This window comes from Salvelinus namaycush, chromosome 33 (genome assembly GCF_016432855.1).
Source record: "Salvelinus namaycush isolate Seneca chromosome 33, SaNama_1.0, whole genome shotgun sequence".
Lineage (NCBI taxonomy): Eukaryota > Metazoa > Chordata > Actinopteri > Salmoniformes > Salmonidae > Salvelinus > Salvelinus namaycush.
In genome coordinates, this window is record NC_052339.1 from 21,747,787 (window position 1) to 21,769,678 (window position 21,892).

General features: G+C 44.9%; 2 protein-coding genes across 2 annotated transcripts in view; both read right to left on the bottom strand.

Moving 5' to 3' along the window:
- Window positions 1-9,767: 9,767 nt before the first annotated feature.
- ccl20b (chemokine (C-C motif) ligand 20b) lies at window positions 9,768-11,137 on the bottom strand. Its single transcript, XM_038973201.1, has 4 exons — window positions 10,978-11,137; window positions 10,762-10,864; window positions 10,494-10,571; window positions 9,768-10,297 (listed from the first exon to the last, which is right to left on the bottom strand). The coding sequence occupies exons 1-4, from the start codon at window positions 11,054-11,056 to the stop codon at window positions 10,255-10,257; spliced, it is 303 nt and encodes a 100-aa protein (XP_038829129.1). The 5' UTR covers window positions 11,057-11,137; the 3' UTR covers window positions 9,768-10,254.
- Window positions 11,138-17,158: 6,021 nt separating this feature from the next.
- Window positions 17,159-21,892, bottom strand: part of map3k15 (mitogen-activated protein kinase kinase kinase 15) — a 33,276-nt gene continuing 28,542 nt past the window's right edge. The window contains exons 24-28 of the mRNA XM_038972687.1: window positions 20,338-20,443; window positions 20,000-20,246; window positions 19,436-19,548; window positions 19,138-19,244; window positions 17,159-17,239 (exon numbers count right to left, since the gene is read on the bottom strand). Coding sequence (XP_038828615.1) covers window positions 17,159-17,239; window positions 19,138-19,244; window positions 19,436-19,548; window positions 20,000-20,246; window positions 20,338-20,443 — 654 coding nt within the window. The remainder of the gene's footprint in view (window positions 17,240-19,137; window positions 19,245-19,435; window positions 19,549-19,999; window positions 20,247-20,337; window positions 20,444-21,892) is intronic.

The window sequence follows — 21,892 nt, forward strand, 5'->3', positions numbered from 1 at the left end:
ATCATGACGGCATGAGAGAGAAATGAAACATCTGCACGTCGTCTGCAGGTGCGAGCGTGTGTGTTTCATTGTCCAATCCGAGGCTTGAACATGATCTGAGGGCGATCTGAGGCTGTTTGGTCTCTTGGGCATCAACTTGGGAAAGCCTCAAGGAAGAGCGGACAGTGCATTATAAACAAAAAGCCGCATGTATTGGCCAAAAAATAACACCTGATTATTTAGATTCTTCTCAGTGTGTGGAGAAAAGTGAGGCGGGGCATCCGTTAAAGAGTAATTGAACTTTGTCAGGCCTTATTCTAAAATTTCTATATATTTTTTTTCACATCAATCTACACACAATATCCCATAATGAAGAAGATGGCGCCAATAGACTGTAACGGTGTTCCTCCTCCTCTTCATCCGAAGAGGAGGAGCATGGATTGAACCAAGGCGCAGCGTTGTGAAATGACATAATTTATTAAACAAGACGAAAAAACGAACTACACTTGAATAATTAACAAAACAAATAAACGATGTAGACAGACCTGGACGACGAACTTACATGAAACACGAAGAACGCAATAACAGGAAAACTGACTACACAAAAACCGAACGAACAAACATACCGAGAACAGTCCCGTGTGGCGTAACATACAGACACTGACACAGGAGACAACCACCCACAAATAAACAGTGTGAAAACACCTACCTTAATATGACTCTCAATCAGAGGAAATAAAAAACACCTGCCTCTAATTGAGAGCCATATTAGGTCACCCTTAAACCAACATAGAAACAGAAAACATAGACTGCCCACCCAAACTCACGTCCTGACCAACTAACACATACAAAACTAACAGAAAACAGGTCAGGAACGTGACATAACCCCCCCCTTAAGGTGCGAACTCCGGGCGCACCAGCACAAAGTCTAGGGGAGGGTCAGGGTGGGCATCTGACCACGGTGGTGGCTCAGGCTCTGGGCGAGGTCCCCACCCCACCATAGTCAATCCCAGCTTACGTCTCTCCCTCAGAATGACCACCCTCTTACTCCACCCACCTAATATACCGGGTAGCATCAAAATAAGGGACAGCTCCGGGACAAGGTAGCTCAGGACAGATAGGTAGTTCAGGATAGAGAGGTAGCTCAGGATAGAGAGGTAGCTTAGGATAGAGAGGTAGCTCAGGATAGAGGGGCAACTCCGGACAGAGAGACAGCTCTGGACTGAGGGGCAGTTCTGGATACATGGCAGCTCCGGACTGAGGGACAGCTCATGGTTGGCTGACGGCTCTGGACGCTCATGGCTGGCTGACGGCTCTGGACGCTCATGGCTCGCTGACGGCTCTGGACGCTCATGGCTGGCTGACGGCTCTGGACGCTCATGGCACACTGATGGCTCTGGCAGATCCTGTCTGGTTGGCGGCTCTGGCAGATCCTGTCTGGTTGGCGGCTCTGGCAGATCCTGTCTGGTTGGCGGCTCTGGCAGATCCTGTCTGGTTGGCGGCTCTGGCAGATCCTGTCTGGTTGGCGGCTCTGGCAGATCCTGTCTGGTTGGCGGCTCTGGCAGATCCTGACTGACGAATGGCTCTAGCGGCTCCTGACTGACTAACGGCTCTGACGGCTCGGGACAGACGGGCGGCTCTAATGGCTCGGGACAGACGGATGGCTCAGACGGCGCTGGGGAGACGGATGGCTCAGACGGCGCTGGGGAGACGGATGGCTCAGATGGCGCTGAGGAGACGGATGGCTCAGATGGCGCTGCGGAGACGGATGGCTCAGATGGCGCTGCGGAGACGGATGGCTCAGATGGTGCTGCGGAGACGGATGGCTCAGATGGCGCTGCGGAGACGGATGGCTCAGACTGATCCTGTCTGGCGGAAGGCTTTGGCTGCTCCTGTCTGGCGGAAGGCTCTAGCGGCTCCTGTCTGGCGGAAGGCTCTAGCGGCTCCTGTCTGGCGGAAGGCTCTGTAGGCTCATGGCAGACGGGCGGCTTTGCAGGCTCATGGCAGACGGGCGGCTTTGAAGGCTCAATACAGACGGGCAGTTCATGCGGCGCTTGGCAGACGGACAGTTCAGGCGCCGTTGGGCAGACGGCAGACTCTGGCCGGCTGAGACGCACTGTAGGCCTGGTGCGTGGTGCCGGAACTGGAGGCACCGGACTGGAGACACGCACTTCAAGCCTAGTGCGGGGAGCAGGGACAGGGCACACTGGACTCTCAAAGCGTACTATTTGCCTGGTGCGTGGTACCGGCACTGGTGGCACCGGGCTGAGGGCACGCACATCAGGACGAGTACGGGGAGAAGGAACAATGTGTACAGGGCTCTGGAGACGCACAGGTGGCTTAGTGCGTGGTGCCGGAACTGGAGGCACTGGGCTGGAGACACGCACCATAGGAAGAGTGCGTGGAGGAGGAACAGGGCTCTGAAAACGCACTGGAAGCCTGGTGCGTGTTGTAGGCACTGGTGGTACTGGGCTGGGGCGGGGAGGTAGCGCCGGAAATACCGGACCGTGCAAGCGTACTGGCTCCCTTGAGCATTGAGCCTGCCCAACCTTACCTGGTTGAATGCTCCCCGTCGCCCGACCAGTGCGGAGAGGTGGAATAACCCGCACCGGGCTATGTAGGCGAACCGGGGACACCATGCGTAAGGCTGGTGCCATGTATGCCGGCCCGAGGAGACGCACTGGAGACCAGACGCGTTGAGCCGGCCTCATGGCACCTGGCTCAATGCCCAATCTAGCCCTACCAGTGCGGGGAGGTGGAATAACCCGCACCGGGCTATGCACACGTACAGGAGACACCGTGCGCTCTACTGCGTAACACGGTGTCTGCCCGTACTCCCGCTCTCCACGGTTAGCCTGGGAAGTGGGCGCAGGTCTCCTACCTGCCCTTGGCCCACTACCTCTTAGGCCCCCCCCAAGAAATTTTTGGGGTTTCTTCACGGGCTTCCGTGCTAGCCGCGTACCTTCATAAATCCGGTTTTGAGCTTCATTCTCCGGTTTCCAGCCACGTCTCCTTGCTGCCTCCTCATATCGCCGCCTCTCTGCTTTCGCTGCCTCCAGCTCAGCTTTGGGACGGCGATATTCTCCCGGCTGTGCCCATGGACCTTTTCCATCCAGCTCGTCCTCCCAAGTCCAGTAGTCCTGTGATTTCCACTGCTCGAACATATGCTGCTTGGTTCTAATTTGGTGGGTGGTTCTGTAACGGTAGTCCTCCTCCTCTTCATCCGAAGAGGAGGAGCATGGATTGAACCAAGGCGCAGCGTTGTGAAATGACATAATTTATTAAACAAGACGAAAAAACGAACTACACTTGAATAATTAACAAAACAAATAAACGATGTAGACAGACCTGGACGACGAACTTACATGAAACACGAAGAACGCAATAACAGGAAAACTGACTACACAAAAACCGAACGAACAAACATACCGAGAACAGTCCCGTGTGGCGTAACATACAGACACTGACACAGGAGACAACCACCCACAAATAAACAGTGTGAAAACACCTACCTTAATATGACTCTCAATCAGAGGAAATAAAAAACACCTGCCTCTAATTGAGAGCCATATTAGGTCACCCTTAAACCAACATAGAAACAGAAAACATAGACTGCCCACCCAAACTCACGTCCTGACCAACTAACACATACAAAACTAACAGAAAACAGGTCAGGAACGTGACATAGACATGGCAGCTCTGCTTCTAGATCCTAAGCAACTTTGCAGTATTTCGTTTTTTTGTGTGTTATTTTTTACATTATTAGCTCAGAAAATTGTTTGTGTTATTACATACAGCCGGAAATAACTTTTGGATATCAGAGTGGCGGTAACTCACCAGCATGACGACCAGAAATATGACTTTCCCGAATTGGATCCTTTGTTCGTACCCCCCAGGGCAATTTAACTTATTCCAGAGGCTGCTCCAAGACGTCACCGGCGGAGAAGAGTTATTTGGAGTGGACTTCTAGTCGGACTCAGGAGGCGTGCACACTATCCACCGCTTCCGAGTATTTTACTCGCTAATGTTCAGTCCTTGGATGACGAGCTCAGGGCGAGGATCTCCTTCCAGAGAGACATCAGGGGCTGTAAAATACTCTCACAGAATCATGGCTCTCACCAGATATACTGTCCCCGTCCATACAGCCAGCTGGGTTCTCAGTACATCAGGCAGACAGGAATAAAGAACTCTCCGGAAAGAAGAAAGGCGGTGGTGTATGTTTCATGATTAATATGATTGTGATAACGTACAGGAAAGCAAGTCCTTTTGTTAACCCGACCTAGAATATCTCACAATCAAATGTCGACCGTATTACCTCCCGAGAGAATTCTCTTCGGTTATAGTCACAGCCATGTATATTCCCCCTCAAGCCAATACCACGACGGCCCTCAAGAAACTGCACTGGACTTTGTGCATACTGGAAACCACATATCCCGAGGCAGCATTTATTGTAGCTGGGGATTTTAACAAAGCAAATTTTAGGAAAACGCTACCGAAGTTCTATCAACACATTCCCTGTAGTACTCGCACTACAAAAACTCTCGACCATTGTTACTCTCCCTTCCATGATGGCTACAAGTCCCTCCCCGCCCTCCCTTCAGAAAATCAGATCACGACTCCATTCTGCTCCTCCCTCTGTATAGGCAGAAATTCAAACAGGAAGTATCTGTGCTAAGGTCTATTCAATGCTGGTCTGACCAATCAGAATCCATGCTTCAAGATTGTTTTGATCACACGGACTGGGATATGTTCCGGGTTGTCTCTGAGCATAACATTGACGTATACATGGACACGGTGACTGAGTTCATCAGGAAGTGTTTAGGGGATGTTGTTCCCACTGACTATTAAAACCTACCCAAACCAAAAACCGTGGACAGATGGCAGCATTCGCTCAAAACTGAAAGCGCGAACCACCACATTTAACCACGGCAAGGTGACTGGGAATATGGTTGAATACAAACAGTGTAATTATTCCCTCCGTAAGGCAATCAAACAGGCAAAACGTCAGTACAGAGAAAGTGGAGTCGCAATTCAACGGCTCAGACACAAGACGTATGGAGCAGGGTCTACAGACAATCCCGGATTACAAACAGAAAACCAGCCACGTTGCGGACACTGACGTCTTGATCCCGGACAAGCTAAACACCTTCACCTGTGTCACGAACGTCATCAGGGAAATGACCGGACCAAGGTGCAGCGTGGTGAGCGTACATTTCTTTTTATTTTGAATGTTGCCAACAAAAACAAGAAACAACAAAAACGAACGTGAAGCTTACTAGGGCTATACAGGCCACTAACAAAGTCAACTACCCACAACTAAGGTGGAAAAACAGGCTGCCTAAGTATGATTCCCAATTAGAGACAACGATAGACAGCTGTCGATGATTGAGAACCATACCCGGCCAAAACATAGAAACAGAAAACATAGAAATAAAGAAACTAGAATTCCCACCCTAGTCACACCCTGGCCTAACCAAAATAGAGAATAAAAGCCTCTCTATGACAACCTGCTTTGAGGATAACACAGTGCCACTGACACGTCTGCTCGCAAGGACTATGGGCTCTCGTTCTCCATGGCCGACGTGAGTAAGACATTTAAGCGTGTTAACCCACACAAGGCTGCTGGGTCAGACGGTATCCCTAGCTGCGTCCTCCGAGCATGCGCAGACCAACTGGCTGGAGTGTTTACGGACATATTCAATCTCTTCCTATCCCAGTCTGCTGTTGTCACCACTTGCTTCAAGACGTCCACCATTGTTCCAGTACCCAAGAAAGCAAAGGTAACTGAACTAAATGACTATCGCCCCGTAGCACTCACTTCTGTCATCATGAAGTGCTTTGAGAGGCTAGTTAAGGATCATATCACCTCCGCCTTACCTGACACCCTAGACCCACTTCAATTTGCATACCGCCCCAATAGATCCACAGATGATGCAATCGCCATTGCACTGCCCACTGCCCTATCCCATCTGGACAAGTGGAATACCTATGTAAGAATGCTGTTCATTGACTATAGTTCAGCCTTCAACACCATAGTACCCTCCAAGCTTATCATTAAGCTCGGTGTCCTGGGTCTGAACCCCGCCCTGTGCAACTGAGTTCTGGACTTCATGACGGGCCACCCCCCAGGTGGTGAAGGTAGGAAACAACACCTCCACTATGCTGATCCTCAACACAGGGGCCCCACGAGGGAGCATGCTCAGCCCCCTCCTGTACTCCCTGTTCACCCTTGACTGCGTGGCCACGCACGCCTCCAACTCAATCATCAAGTTTGCAGATGACACAACAGTAGTAGGCCTGATTACCAACAATGACGAGACTCTGGCGAGGCTCTGGTGGAGTTGTGCCAGGAAAATAACCTTTCCCTCAATGTCAACAAAATGAAGGAGTTGATCGTGGACTTCAGGAGACAACAGAGAGAGCACACCTCTATTCACATCGATGGGACCACAGTGTAGAAGGTGAAATCTTCAAGTTCCTCGCAATACATATCACTGACAATCTGAAATGGTCCACCCACACAGGCAGTATGGCAACTGCACCGCCCGCAACCGCAGGGCTATCAAGAGGGTGGTGCGGTCTGCCCAACGCATCACCGGGCGCACACTGCCTGCCCTCCAGGACACCTACTGCACCCGATGTCACAGGAAGGCCAAAAAGATAATCAAGGACATCAACCACCTGAGCCACGGCCTGTTCATATGTATATACTGTACTCTACTGTATTTTAGTCAATGCCCCTCAGACATTGCTCGTCTTAATATTTCTATATTTCTTAATTCCATTCTTTTAATTTTAGATTTGTGTGTATTGTTGTGAATTGTTAGATTCTACTGCACTGTTGGAGCTAGGAACACAAGCATTTTGCTACACCTGCAATAACATCTGCTAAATATGTGTATGTGACCAATAAAACTTGATTTGATCTTGACAAAGGAAAAACAGGTTTAGGATTTTTTTGCAAATGTATATAAAAAAAACCAACAGAAATACATTATTTAGATAAATAACTTGATTGGAGTCCACCTGTGGCAAATTCAGTTGATTGGACATGATTTGGAAAGGCACACACCTGTCTACATAAGGTCCCACAGTTGACAGTGCATGTCAGAGCAAAAACCAAGTCATGAGGTCGAAGGAATTGTCCGTAGAGCTCAGAGACAGAATTGTGTCGAGGCACAGATCTGGGAAAGGATACCAGAAAATGTCTGTAGCATTGATGTTCCCCAAGAACACAGTGGCCTCCATCATTCTTAAATGGAAGAAATATGGAACCACCAAGACTCTTCCTAGAGCTAGCCGCCGGGCCAAACTGAGCAATCGGGGGAGAAGGGCCTTAGTCAGGGAGGTGACCAAGAACCCGATGGTCACTCTGAAAGAGCTCCAGAGTTCCTCTGTGGAGATGGGAGAACATTCCAAAGAACAACCATCTCTGCAGCACTCTACCAATCAGGACTTTTTGGTAGAGTGGCCAGACGGAAGCCACTACTCAGTAAAAGGCACATGACAGCCCGCTTGGAGTTTGTCAAAAGGCACCTAAAGGACTCTCAGACCATGAGAAACAAGATTCTCTGTTCTGATGAAATCAAGAATGAACATTTTGGCCTGAATACCAAGTGTCACGTCTGGAGGAAACCTGGCATCATCCCTATGGTGAAGCATGGTAGTATTATGCTGTGGGGATGTTTTTCAGCAGCAGGGAACTGGGAGACTAGTTAGGCTCGAGGGAAAGATGAACGGAGCAAAGTACTGAGAGATCCTTGATGAAAACCTGCTCTAGATCGCTCAGGACCTCAGACTGGAGCGAAGGTTCACCTTCCAACAGGACAACGACCCTAAGCACACAGCCAAGACAACGCAGGAGTGGCTTCAGGACAATTCTCTGAATGTCTTTGAGTGGCTCAGCCAGAGCCCGCACTTGAACCCGATCGAACATCTCTGGAGAGACGCTCCCCATCCAACCTGACAGAGCTTGAGAGGATCTGCAGAGAAGAATGGGAGAAACTCCCCAAATACAGGTGTGCCAAGCTTGTAGCATCATACCCAAGAAGACTCTAGGATGTAATCGCTGCCAAAAATAGGCTGGACAATAGAACGAGTCAAAATTCACCCAAGGCTGAAAAATGTCAAAAGAAACATTGGCTAAGCTGGAACACTAGCGCAAGCCCATAGCAATGGAATCGATACGTTCGCAAGCCTGTTTTGACTGGAGGAAAACAATGGTGGGAGCTCAGTGTTCCAAGGGCAAAAGGTATTTCTGGGTTAGCGTTTGATGACAACGGAGTACGGTGCCCAGCCTTACACAATTAGAAAGAGGATATTCTCATGTTTAAATGGTGTCCAATTAAGGAAAAATCTAAATATACACATTGCGAGATATTTGGCAAAATAGACAGACATACCTGTATTTCCCTATAGTAAACAATGGGACGACCTCAGAGTTACAGGAGTCATTTTTTTGTTTGTTTACATTTTAACTACAAACAACATGGACAGGTCTCATTGCCAACAATAGCAAAGCAGGCATTGTGAAGTACAACAATAAACTGTGAATAGAACGTTCGGAAGGCGAGTTGGTGCCACTGTGCTCAATAGAACTAATAGGAGCTGGCAGGGTGAAAATGCCCTAAAATAAGGCCTGTTTTTTTCGTGATTACTTAAAAACTATGACAAACAGATGGGACATATGCTAATATTATGAAACTGGGCTCCACCGCGGATGCAATGAACTAGTTTGTATCAGAAAAAAAGCATTGTTAAAAATGTCATGTGTCCAGCCTACCAAAGGCGCTTCAACAAAGTACTGAGTAAAGGGTCTGAATACTTAGGTAAATGTGACATTTCAGTTTGAAATGTTTAATACATTTTCACAATTCTTGAAAAGTCAAATGGTCTGAATACTTTGCACTGTATATCTCTGTCCTCAGTTTTTATCGCTAGGGACTGGAACTGGAGAATTGTTTTATAATGTCTTCACACAAAGTTACCTGCCCTATCCAGAGTAGTCTACTCTCCCGTCTCTGACAGCTGGAAGTGCTAACTAATAATTGCACCCTCTTCCATAGCTGTTTGCGAGCTACAAATGCATTTGGAGTTACAACGATAGATACATCAAGATAGCTAAATAGCTAATAATGAAGTTAGCAAGCTGGTTATATTTAATTCACCTAGCTAGTTATACAGTATGTACAGTTAGCTAACTAGTGAACATTACGTTAGCAGCTCATTTGAGTTAGCCTGCAGACTATGTTTCTGGAGCAAGCTAGTTAATAATACATCGTTTTTGATCAACATATATTTACTTAGTTGAATAGGTTCTTCCACTTCCTCCGTTTTCTAGATCTTTAGAAAAACTAAATAATGGGCAATCTTCCCTAAGTTTCCGGTGGTAGCAACACGCATCCAGCCAGGTGGGCGATTGGAGGACTTTGGTCCTCCGGTGTGGCGCTTGGTACGGTTGCTAGGTGATTTGTGACGCAACTACAAGCCCTCTATAGTGACTGCTGTAGATAGTAGGTAGGTGAACAAGGACACAAGGTAGCAAAAAAGTATAATTTATCAAATAAAATATATATTTTTTAAAGGACACAAGGAAGCAAAAATAAGCATACCATTGATAGGCCTATTCATGCATGTGTGCATGCGTCTGTGTTGGATATCCCTCCCTACACTCTTAAATGTTTTGTGTGGATGATAATGGCATTTTTAGCTTTATATTGTTGTCACATACCGGTAGCCTAGTACACATACAATAAGAGTACAGTATTTCAAATACCCATTTTATTATCTATTTCATAGCTCTGAGCTTAAAGTAAGTACACTTCAGTAAAACTCAGATTTGGACACTTTGGAAATACAAAGTTAAAAGGTTTCTCTGGCTTCAATCGGAGAGAGGATATGAAACATCAACACAAAAATATTCTGTTGTACTCTGTGTGAAAACTATGTTTTAATGTTTCTACATGCGTATCACTTGCTGTTTATAAAACATCTATATGCGTATCAGAAATACTACACTTGCTGTTTATAAAACAGAACAACAACGATGATAAATACAGTTATTATACACAAACTGAGATGAAACTCAAACTACCTCAGAATCACAGATATGATGAAAAATAATCCCTTATATTAAATGATTTCAGCATCTTAACCTTCATGAATCTCTCTGTATATTGAGATATATTGCTGTTTGTCTCAGTAAAATATAACATTATATCAATAATATATTACATGGTGTTCTGTAATGAAAGCCCTCTCCACGGCAACATGAGTTCAGACCCTTTTCTTCAGTTGGGATTTCTTCTCCTGACGCTTGCTATGAACAAAACACACACACACACACACACACACACACACACACACACACACACACACACACACACACACACACACACACACACACACACACACACACACACACACACACACACACACACACACACAAAGAGTTAGACAAAGATACACACCAATTTTCAATGCTTACATGCCTACACATACACAAGTGTACTCACCGCAGACAGCGTAGTACCCTCTTGGTCCAGTCTATAGAGGGGTCAGCACACACAAACTTGTTTCTTCGATTCTGGAAGCTGCAACAACACAGTACAATGTCAACACACATTACACACACACACAGTGACTGAATGTCAATTGTCTTTCCTCGGATCCTCTCTCCTTGCTTCCGATTGCATTGGAGAAGGAGAAGATAAGAGGAATCAAGGAAATACCAGCCACTATTCTACACCCAATGTGCTAGGATGTGATTGGAGGATGACTCACATGACAGCGTTGAGGTCACACGAGGAAGTAATGTCCTGGAAGGTGTAGCCTTTCAGCAATCGGCAGTGCACCGGACGCTGAGTGAACTTCAGACAGCAGTCCGCTACACACAAACACATACGTTTTTTTTTCTGTGTGTCAGCAAGAGACATTGCGTGCATGTATTTGTACTAAGGTTCACGTGCATATATAGCATGTGTGTGTGTTGGCACTCACCCGATTGTGTGGTGGGAATGAGGGTGATGATGAGGAGAGAGAACAGCGCAGCCAGGACACACACTCTACAGCTTATCATCCTAATCTTCAGATGGGTCCCAAAGAGATGCTGAGAAAGGGGGCGAGAGAGAAAGTGTTTTTCAATAGAGTTGAGAGAGAGTGAGAGAGATTGTGTTTCTGACTGGGATTTGGAGCTCCTTAAGTAGGGCACTGGCTGGAGTTTCCCAACAGGTGATAGCAATGCCATGGAAAGTATTGTCAGGGGGTGGGGAGGTGGGGGGAACTGTGGGTGTGCAAGTGGGGTTATTAGGTTGTTGAAGGACTGTTGGTATGCTCATATGTGGGCTCTGCCAGAGAAAGTTACTTTTGTTCTCCACTTCCTCCTTGACTGCAGGTTAATGATCATATTTCCTTCCACTGAAAGATAGGACTGGAATGTGAGCAGAGTGTGGGAGTAGAACGGCACAATCTTAACTGAGGAGTGTGAAAACAGTTCAATGAATGGGAGTTGATGTCATGGCTATTCTGTCCAGTGTCATAATGACATCATCTTCTGGTAGTAAAATGGTGTTCTGGTTGAGAAGACATCATATCACCCAATTACAACCAGGTTACTTTCTAGACCAGGGCTGCCCAATTCTGGACTCGTAGGGCCTAAACACTTCTGTTTTTTGTTTCTACCTGGTAGTTAATTTCACTCACCTGGTATCCCAGGTCTGAATTAGTCCCTTATTAGGAGAGGATGAAAACCAGAAGTGTTTGGTCCCTCCAGGACCAGATTTGGCAGCCCTGTTCTACTCGTCCAATTAGACGTCAGTTCAGACTAAAAGCTAAGCTTCTGACAGAGGTTGCGTTATGTTCATCCGGTTCAGGTTTGATCAGTTTAACCTCTAAAAGTCCAGGGGGAAACACATTGAATAATGCATTCATAAATGGCAAAAAAGACAATCAAAAAATAAATCATAAGGAATAAGGTTTTGAAGTGTCTGTCCTATATCCAGGAGATATTCAGGAAATATATACATCTTTTTTTTTACACATATTTGACATATATTCAACCCCTTATTTTTATTGGCACAAAACTACCTCCATTTGTTTGTATGGATTACCTTCAGACGAGTCCATTGACACTTGTGGAGGCCAAACCGTACAGACGTTTTCGATAGAAGACCGATTTTTGGGATGTCTCATGGTTTCTCATAGTAGGCCACACAAGTTCACAGAACGGGACCGCCGTGCGCTGAAGTGCGTAGCAGGTAAAAAATAATCTGCCCTCGGTTGCAACACTCACTACCGAGTTCCAAGCTGCCTCTGGAAGCAAAGTCAACACAAGAACTGTTCGTCGGGGGCATCATGAAAGGGGTTTCCATAGCCGAGCAGCCGCACACAAGCCTAAGAACACCATGCGCAATGCCAAGTGTTGGCTGGAGTGGTGTACAGCTCGCCACCATTGGGCTCTGGAGCACTGGAAACGCATTCTCTGGTGATGAATCACGCTTCACCATCTGGCAGTCCGACGGAGAAATCTGGGTTTGGAGCCCTGACCTCAACCCCATCGAACACCTTTGGGATGAACTGGATCGCCGACTGCGAGCAAGGACTAATTGCTCAACATCAGTGCCCGACTTCAATAATGCTCTTCTGGCTGAATGGAAGCAAGTCCCGACATCAATGTTCCAACATCTAGTGGAAAGCCTTCCCAGAAGAGTGGAGGCTGTTATAGCAGAAAAGGGGGGACCAACTCCATATTAATGTCCATCATTTTGGAATGAGATGTTCGATGAGCAGGTGTCCACATACCTTTGGTCATGTAGAGTATTTCTATCTTAAATTGGCAGATTTTGATGGGGATTTCTGTATTATGTCACTTAGATTGACCCACCAGTGCATCAATGGACTCTTAAGGATTAAGGTCATGTTCAGTTTCATGTCATGGGGTCATGTGACAATGGCTGATTTAACATGCTGTAGATGTGTTTATAGCCTACAACATCTTCTTGCATCATTCTTCCTCCACACCGGGAGTGTACATGTGTGTGTGTGTGTGTGTGTGTGTGTGTGTGTGTGTGTGTGTGTGTGTGTGTGTGTGTGTGTGTGTGTGTGTGTGTGTGTGTGTGTGTGTGTGAGAGAGTGTGTGAGAGAGAGTGTGTGCGTGCGAATTAGTAGTTCGAACACTGGTTTCACCTGTGTAGGTGGACTCACCTGAACTCTAACCTGTGTAGGCATGATAAAGTGTGTATGTACACGTTTTATTGTGTGTGATGAAATCCAACCGGCATAGGGACCCAACATTGGAAACTTTAGACAGAGGCCCTGCACTTCCGTGCAGAGAGAGGCTATAAAAGCTGAGCTATCTATGAATAGCTGAACTGCTGTCTCTATTCTCAACAGATATGGTGACACTTAATGAAGACATTCATAGGCCTTTATTTTTTATTTTAGGAGAGTGGAGATTCACCTTACATAAATTACATGTTGTAGTTAAGATACAGTGCATTTCGAAAAGTATTCAGACCCCTTGACTTTTTCCACATTTTGTTATGTTAGCCTTATTCTAAAATTGATTAAATAAATGATTTACCTCATCAATCTACACACAATACCCCATAATGACAAAGCAAAAACAGGTTTTTCGATTTTTTTGCAAATGTATTAACAAATAAAAAACTGAAATACCTTCAGACCCTTTGCTATGAGAGTCGAAATTGAACTCAGGTGCATCCTGTTTCCATTGATCATCCTTGAGATGTTTCTACAGCTTGATTGGAATTCAGCTGTTGTAAATTCAATTGATTGGACATGATTTGGAAAGGCATATCTATATATAAGGTCCCACATAGCAAAAACCAAGCCATGAGGTCGAAGGAATTGTCCGTAGAGCTCCGAGACAAGGATTGTGTCGAGGCACAGATCTGGGGAAGGGTCTGCAGTATTGAAGGTCCCCAAGAACACAGTGGCCTCCATCATTCTTAAATGGAAGAAGTTTGGAACCACCAAGACACTTCCTAGAGCAATCGGGGGAGAAGGGCCTTTGTCAGGGAGGTGACCAAGAACCCGATGGTCACTCTGACAGAGCTCCAGAGTTTCTCTTTGGAGATGGGAGAACCTTCCTGAAGGACAACCATCTCTGCAGCACTCCACCAATCAGGCCTTTATGGTAGAGTGGCCAGACGGAAGCCACTCTTCAGTAAAAGGCACATGACAGCCCGCTTGGTATTTGCCAAAAGACACCTAAAGGACTCTGAGACCATGAGAAACAAGATTCTCTGGTCTGATGAAACCAAGATTGAACTCTTTGGCCTGAATGCCAAGCGTCACGTCTGGAGCAAACCTGGCACCATACCTACGATGAAGCATGGTGATGGCAGCATCATGCTGTGGGGATGTTTTTCAGTGGCGGGGACTGGGAGACTAGTCAGGATTGAGGGAAAGAGGAACAGAGCAAAGTACAGAGAGATCCTTGATAAAAATCTGATCCAGTGCATACAGCCAAGACAACACAGGGGTGGCTTTGGGACTGACTGAATGTCCTTGTGTGACCCAGCCAGAGCCCAGACTTGAACATCTCTGGAGAGACCTGTAATTAGCTGTGCAGCGACCCTCCCCATCCAACCTGACAGAACTTGAGAGGATAAGCAGAGAAGAATGGGAGAAACTCCCCAAATACAGGTGTGCCAAGCTTGTAGCATCATACCCAAGAAGACTCAAGGCTGTAAATGCTGCCAAAGGTGCTTCAACAAAGTACTAAGTAAATATTTGAATATTTCAGTTTTTTATTTTTAATACATTTGCAAACATTTCTTAAAACCTGTTTTTGCTTTGTCATTATGGGGTATTTTGTATAGATTGATGAGGGAAAAAACGATTTCATAAATTTTAGAATAAGGCTGTAACGTCACAAAATGTGGAAAGGGTTAAGGGGTCTGAATACTTTCGAATGCACTGTAGATCAGGAAAACAGAGAGGGTAAGAGGTTAGGAGGAGTCAAAGTGTGAGTGGTAGACTCAGGGACTGAATCACGATCTCCGGTGGGGAATAGCACTTGTGTATAGAGCCGGAAGTGTTACTCACTAAACCACGGCTCTACACCATAAGTCCATTATAAGGCCTAGACACATTGAGACCGCGCACACGCACACACACACACACGATAATCACCCAAGGTCAGAGTAAAGCGTAATCAGATCCAGAGAGAGATAGTTGATCTTCAGCAGCAGGAAGGGATGGTGTTGGTGTTATCAGGGGCATTCTTAGAACATCCAACATTCTATAAATAACCACAGAGTTGTAGGTCTAAAAATAGTAACATAAATAAGGACTATGTGGCTTTATGACTCTGGACCCACAGGGATGTAATGCAGGGGAAACACCTTTATTCACCTTTTTATTTGGTGAATCGCATTCAATCACCTACTACACAATATCAGTATTAGCCTTACTTACCGCCTGTCATCTGGACTGTTGTTCAGCGTTTACCCACCTTTTCTACCACTATGCCCTGCTACTGACATCATACCAACACCATCAACCAGACCTCTGATCTTTACCCTATATCTGTCTGCATTTTATAGATCTTAACTTACTTGATCTATTTAATCAACTGAGTGTTGTCTCTGTTAATAATGAGTGCATCTGAACTGAGGGTTATAGATGTGTGTTTACAGAATGTTGTGGGGATGCTTTCCACAGGAGTTTCCCTTTCGGAGTGCGTGTGTTTGCTCTTCAACACTCTGGTCAATGTTTATCTCAGGGTTAATCTCTCGTTAACCCTCAGAACAAAAACGTACCAGAAAGTAGTCATGGTTACCGCATAGTTTCTTAATATTATGCAAGTACAGGCTTATTTTTCAAGAACCAATGAGTATATATCATTTATTGAAATGACCTTGGAACAGCTGTAAATCTTGCATATTGCACCTTTAAAGTAACACATTGAAATCACATGAAGACATCTGAAACATGAACACAGCTGGACTAAAACATGAAAAGCCACAGACCTGTGCTAACTACAAACACAGTTCTACACTATAGACCTCTATACTATACACCTCACTATACAGAATTAGAGAGACCAAAAAACAAACACTACATTACAGACTGGTTGTGTGTGTAACTAAATGCCCACTGCCTCTCTTGGCTAGGGCCACAAACTTCCTGGTGCAATACAGGACCAATGAGCAGGCAGAATTTGGCATGGGACGAAACCTAAGAAGCCCGTGGGGTGTACATAACACACACACACACACACTCAATCACACACACACTCAATCAAACACATACACACAACAGTTTGGTCTGTGTGTGCGTGTGTGTATGCATAGAAATAGAATGAATAGAATGGGTTTGCAACCTCTAACCTTGGCAATTTGACTGGTAATAATGGGTACACTTGCAATGGCTACCTGGTATTGTGATGCAATAATTCCCATGGTAATATAGAATGTTCATTCAAATGATGCTAACTGATGTGGCTCATGGAATGTATTTTTTTGTAATGTCAGTTGAGTTGATTCAACAAATCACAACACAGATTGATGAGTACACTTCCAGCTTTCACTTCCTGCTTTGCCCCTATGGGTACACTTGCAATGGCTGCCTGCCCAACCATTAGGCCATCATTGACTTGAATGGGGACGCTCGTTCTATTCATTTTATTTCTGTGTGTGCGTGTGTTAAGGCAGTCGTAGTTCATGTATCCCATCATCCGTCATCTTTGGAGTCATCCCTTGTCAGCCTCTCTCGCTCTCTGTGCCTCTGGATACCTCGCCATATACGACATAGCACCCCACCCCTTCTCTCACACACACACACACACACACACACACACACACACACACACACACACACACACACACACACACACACACACACACACACACACACACACACACACACACACACACACACACACACACACACACACACAGGGAGAGAGAGAGAGAAAAACAAAAATACAGTATTACTTAAAGTGTGTTGCCACAGGTTCTACTACGTGATGATACACACACACACAGGGACACATACATGCAATGACACACACACACACACACACACACACACACACACACACACACACACACACACACACACACACACACACACACACACACACACACACACACACACACACACACACACACAATGACACACAGAGAAACACAATGACACACACACAGAGTAGTTACCGTAGGCGTAGGTAGCGCAGGTCCTCCTTAGTGACATCATTAAGGACATCGCTCAGCGTGTACTCCTCCATTACAAACTGAGACAGAAACATCAACTACATAGAACCATACTATAACCAGTATACAACCATACCAGAGGAGGCTGGTGGGGGGAGCTATAGGAGGATGGGCTCATTGTAATGGCTGGAATGGAATACATGGAAAGGAGTCAAAGATGTGGTTTCCATATGTTTGATGTATTTGATACCATTCATTTTTCTTTCTGCTTGCATTTTGTATTGATATTGATGTGTGTATTTTCTGTAATGAATTCAGGGCTCATCTGTAAAAGACACCTTGGTCTCAGTAGGACTCCCTGATAAAATAAAGGTTAAATAAAATGTATCCCATTCCAGCCTTTACAATGAGCCCATCCTCCTATAGCTCCTCTCACCAGCCTCCTCTGAACTATACTACAACGCAACTATATAACTGATATATGAACATACAACAGTTAAAGAGCGGACATGGGATGTAATAAACTAAACAACCAATGGCAAACTCAACTCAATAACCAATAAAAACACGACCTACACATAAACACTGACACACGCAAGGATGAAATTGTGGTGTAGATATTGGGGGGGGACAAACAGTAGACGGGGGTCCTCCCCCAGAATTTGTTTTTATATATATAAAATGCATTTCCTGCAATTCTACACAGTTTGACATGACTTATTATGCCTGTCTTGAAGGTTATTTTGAAGGGTATACGGAGGGGTATTTTGAAAACCAAGTATAAGTGCAAACAGCTAACTTGCATTTCAACACATTTTGCCATGGGGCAGATTTTTTTGTTGCACTTTTATAATGCTATTCTAAACATTTTGTCATGAGTCTTAGAGAAAATATTGCAGTTTTAAAGCAAATTTCCTGCAATTCTATACATTTTGTCATGGGGCAGAGAGAAATATGTGCTGTTTTATAGCTCATCTCATGCTATTCTTAACATTTACCATGAGGATGAGAGAACATTTTGCAGTTTTAAAGCCAATTTCCTGATACTCTACAAATTTTGCCATAAAGCTGAGAGAAACTGTTGCAGTTTTAAATTAACTGTCCATCAAAACATGTATATTCTGTTAACTCATACCCAAATAAAGTTTTTGGCTCATTCTATACTGGTATTTGTGGCCAATGCATAAATTGGTGAAAAAAAAAAGTAAAAAACCCCACCTCGAAATTATATCTCAAACAGACCATTTCAAAAAATGATTGCTATTTCCTCATAGAGGAGCTGGCCAATCAGCGGTCTACTCGCATGAATATTTTTATTGATCGGTATACGCCAACGCCATTCTGTTGTTGGGGTACGCCCACACCAATCCAACACAGAAAATATGCTTTTAACATACTTAATTACCATTTTTTGGAAGAAAATCTATTGTAATTAGTTATAGGTCATATTTCATAGAAATCTGTAAACACTGGACAGTTACTTTAAAGGTTTACTTTGTGCAGAAATGCAAAAATATCATATTTAAACTGTATAACTGATCAATACACCATCATACCAGGTAATTTAATGCTATTGAACGAATAAGACACTTGGCCAAAGAAGTGACATTTCTTGCCGATCTCTACAGCTTCCATCCAAAAACATATCCTGTGAAATGACATCAATAGCTTATCTAACGAATAAACTACATCTGTCGCAGCACGCATTACCAGAATGACACATTGTGCCCAAAGTCGATCGTTAAGGCTAATTTCCTCAAATTCTACACATTTTCCCATCGCTTATGACGTGTTCATATGCTATCTGGAGGGCCCCCAACCCATTTATTTATTTTAAAGAAATTATTGGGGGGACAAATGGAAAAATTATTGGGGGGACATATACCTGTTCTGAATATTGTGGGGGACATGTCCCCCCATCCCCCGTGGCAATTTCACCCATGGACTCACAACACAAACACAATGTAGATGGATCAACCTTGTCTATGGTGTCTGCATCCGCACTCTGGTCTTTCAGCCAATCAGTGAGCTGCTTATCAGGCTCGTGGTCAACTGGGACTTGGAAGATAGAGGGAGGAGGAACGTCTGAAAAAGAAAAAGAGAGATGGAGAGAGAGATGGGGAGAGACAAGTTACCAGGGATACCAGTGTGTGTGTGTGTGTGTGTGTGTGTGTGTGTGTGTGTGTGTGTGTGTGTGTGTGTGTGTGTGTGTGTGTGTGTGTGTGTGTGTGTGTGTGTGTGTGTGTGTGTGTGTGTGTGTGTGTGTGTGTGTGTACCTAGGGGTCTGTATCTGACCCTGACCAGCTCTAGGTCATGTTGTCTTTGCTGTAGTGTTGTCTTCAGGACCTGCTGGTACTCTCTCTCCCTGTGCAGCAGTTCCTCCAACAACCTGCAGGGGGCAGAACAGGACAGCCATTCCACATATTTCTTCTATTCCATTACTTGGGCTCGAGGTGCTACAAGGCCACTTCATTCATAATCCTCTATTCATCAAGCCCTCTTATCTTGAAGCACTTAGGTTCATTCATTTTAAGTAGGTAAGACAACTCTTGATCAACATGAAATAGAAACCTCAGCCTCTCTTCATTGGTATGTGTGTATGTGTATACACTATACAGTATTTATCTGTGTGTGTGTGTGTGTGTGCGTGTGTGTATATCATAATACAGTATTTATGTGTGTGTGTGATACAACTGATTATGTTTGGATTCCAGGACTCAGTGAGAACCCACACACAAACACACACACACACACACACACACACACACACACACACACACACACACACACACACACACACACACACACACACACACACACACACACACACACACACACACCGGTTGGTCTCCTGTTTGAGCCGGCCCAACTGGGCTCCAAGAGGCTGTGAGCGCTGAGGCGGAGGCGGGGAGGAGAGGGCGGAGCTGAGCGTACTGACTGCTGAGGTCACCACGGGTTCGGGGGTCACAGCAGGGTCGTCTGGAGGCGTGACCAATACAGGGCCAAACTCTGCCTCCTCCTCCTCTTCCTCCTCCTCCTTATCTGGTCCCTCGCTCTCTGAGGCCGGGCCGAAGTGGGTCTGGAGCTCTACAGGGAGAGTTAAAGGTCAGGGGTGAAGGGTTAGGTTGCTACAATTCAGCAAGTTTTTTTATTGAGCGCTTTAGCAGTAACCACACACCTGGTATGAGGATGGTGACTGCAGCCTGTACTGCTCGTCTGATGATGTTGTCCATAGCAAACATCCAGTGAGGTTTAATATGATGGTTCCTCAGGACCTTGTTCACCTTGAACACACACACACACACACACACAAAATGAGCTCCAAAAGTATTGAGGCAGTGACACATTGTTGTTGTCTTGGCTCTGTACTCCAGCACATTGGAATTGGTTATGGGGTTAAAGTGCAGACTGTCAGCATTCATTTGAAGGTATTTTCAATTATACCACTTTTTGTACATATACCCCCCATTTTAGGGGACCAAAAGTATTGGGAAAGCATACAGACCTGCTTTAACTCAGCAACATTTGTGGGTTTTCAAGCATGAACTGCTCGTTTCAAGTCCTGCCACAACATCTCAATTGGGATTAGGTCTGGACTTTGACTAGGCTATTCCAAAACTTCCCATTTGTTGCTTTTTAACCATTTTCATGTAGACTTGTGTTGGATCATTGTCTTGCATCAGCCCACAGACGGATGGCCAGACAGTCTCTTGCAGAATTCTCTGATACAGAGCAGAATTCAAGGTTCCTTCTATTAAGGCAAGTCATCCAGGTCCTGAGGCAGCAAAGCATCCCCAAACCATTGGTACCGTTGGTATGAGGTTTTTACTGTGGAATGCAGTGTTTGGTTTTCACCAGACATAATGGGACCCATCTCATCCAAGAAGTTGACTCAAGTTTGCCAAAAAGCACCAGGAAGCACCTGGATGATCATCAAGACTCTTGGAAGAATGTTTTTTAGACAGATGAGTAAAAAGTATAACTTTTTGGACAACATGGGCCCCATTATGCCTGGCGAAAACCAAACACTGCATTCCACAGTAAGAACTGTCAAGCATGGTGGTGGTAGTGTAAAAGGGCAGTTCACGCTTGAAAACCCACAAATGTCGCAGAGTTAAAGCGGTTCTGCATGCAAGAGTGGGCCAAAATTCCTCCACAGCGATGTGAAAGACTGAGCAACTTCTACAGAAAACATTTGGTTGAAGTCATTGCAGCTAAATGTGACACAACCCGTTATTGAGTAACGGGGCAATTACTGTTTCACATAGAGGAATTGGGTGTTACATTTGTTAATTAAATAAATATATTTTTGTTGTTGTTATTTGTAAACTCAGGTTCCCTTTATCTAATATTAGGTTTTGGGTGAAGATCTGATAACGTTCAGTATCAAAAAGATCTAATATAAAGAAAATCAGAAAGGGGGCAAATACTTTTTCACAGCACTGTATATGTGTATTAAAGTACAGTGATTACATCAAGCTTGGGACTCTACAAACTTGTTGGATGCATTTGCTGTTTGTTTTGGTTGTTTCAGATTATTTTGTGCCCAAAATAAATTAATGGTAAATAATGTATTGTGTCATTTTGGAGTCATTTTTATTGTAAATAAGAATATAATGTTTCTAAACACTTCTACATTAATCTGGATGTGACCATTATTCCGAGTAGTCCTGCGTACAGTGCATTTGTAAAGTATTCAGACCATTTGACTTTTTCCACATTTTGTTACTTTA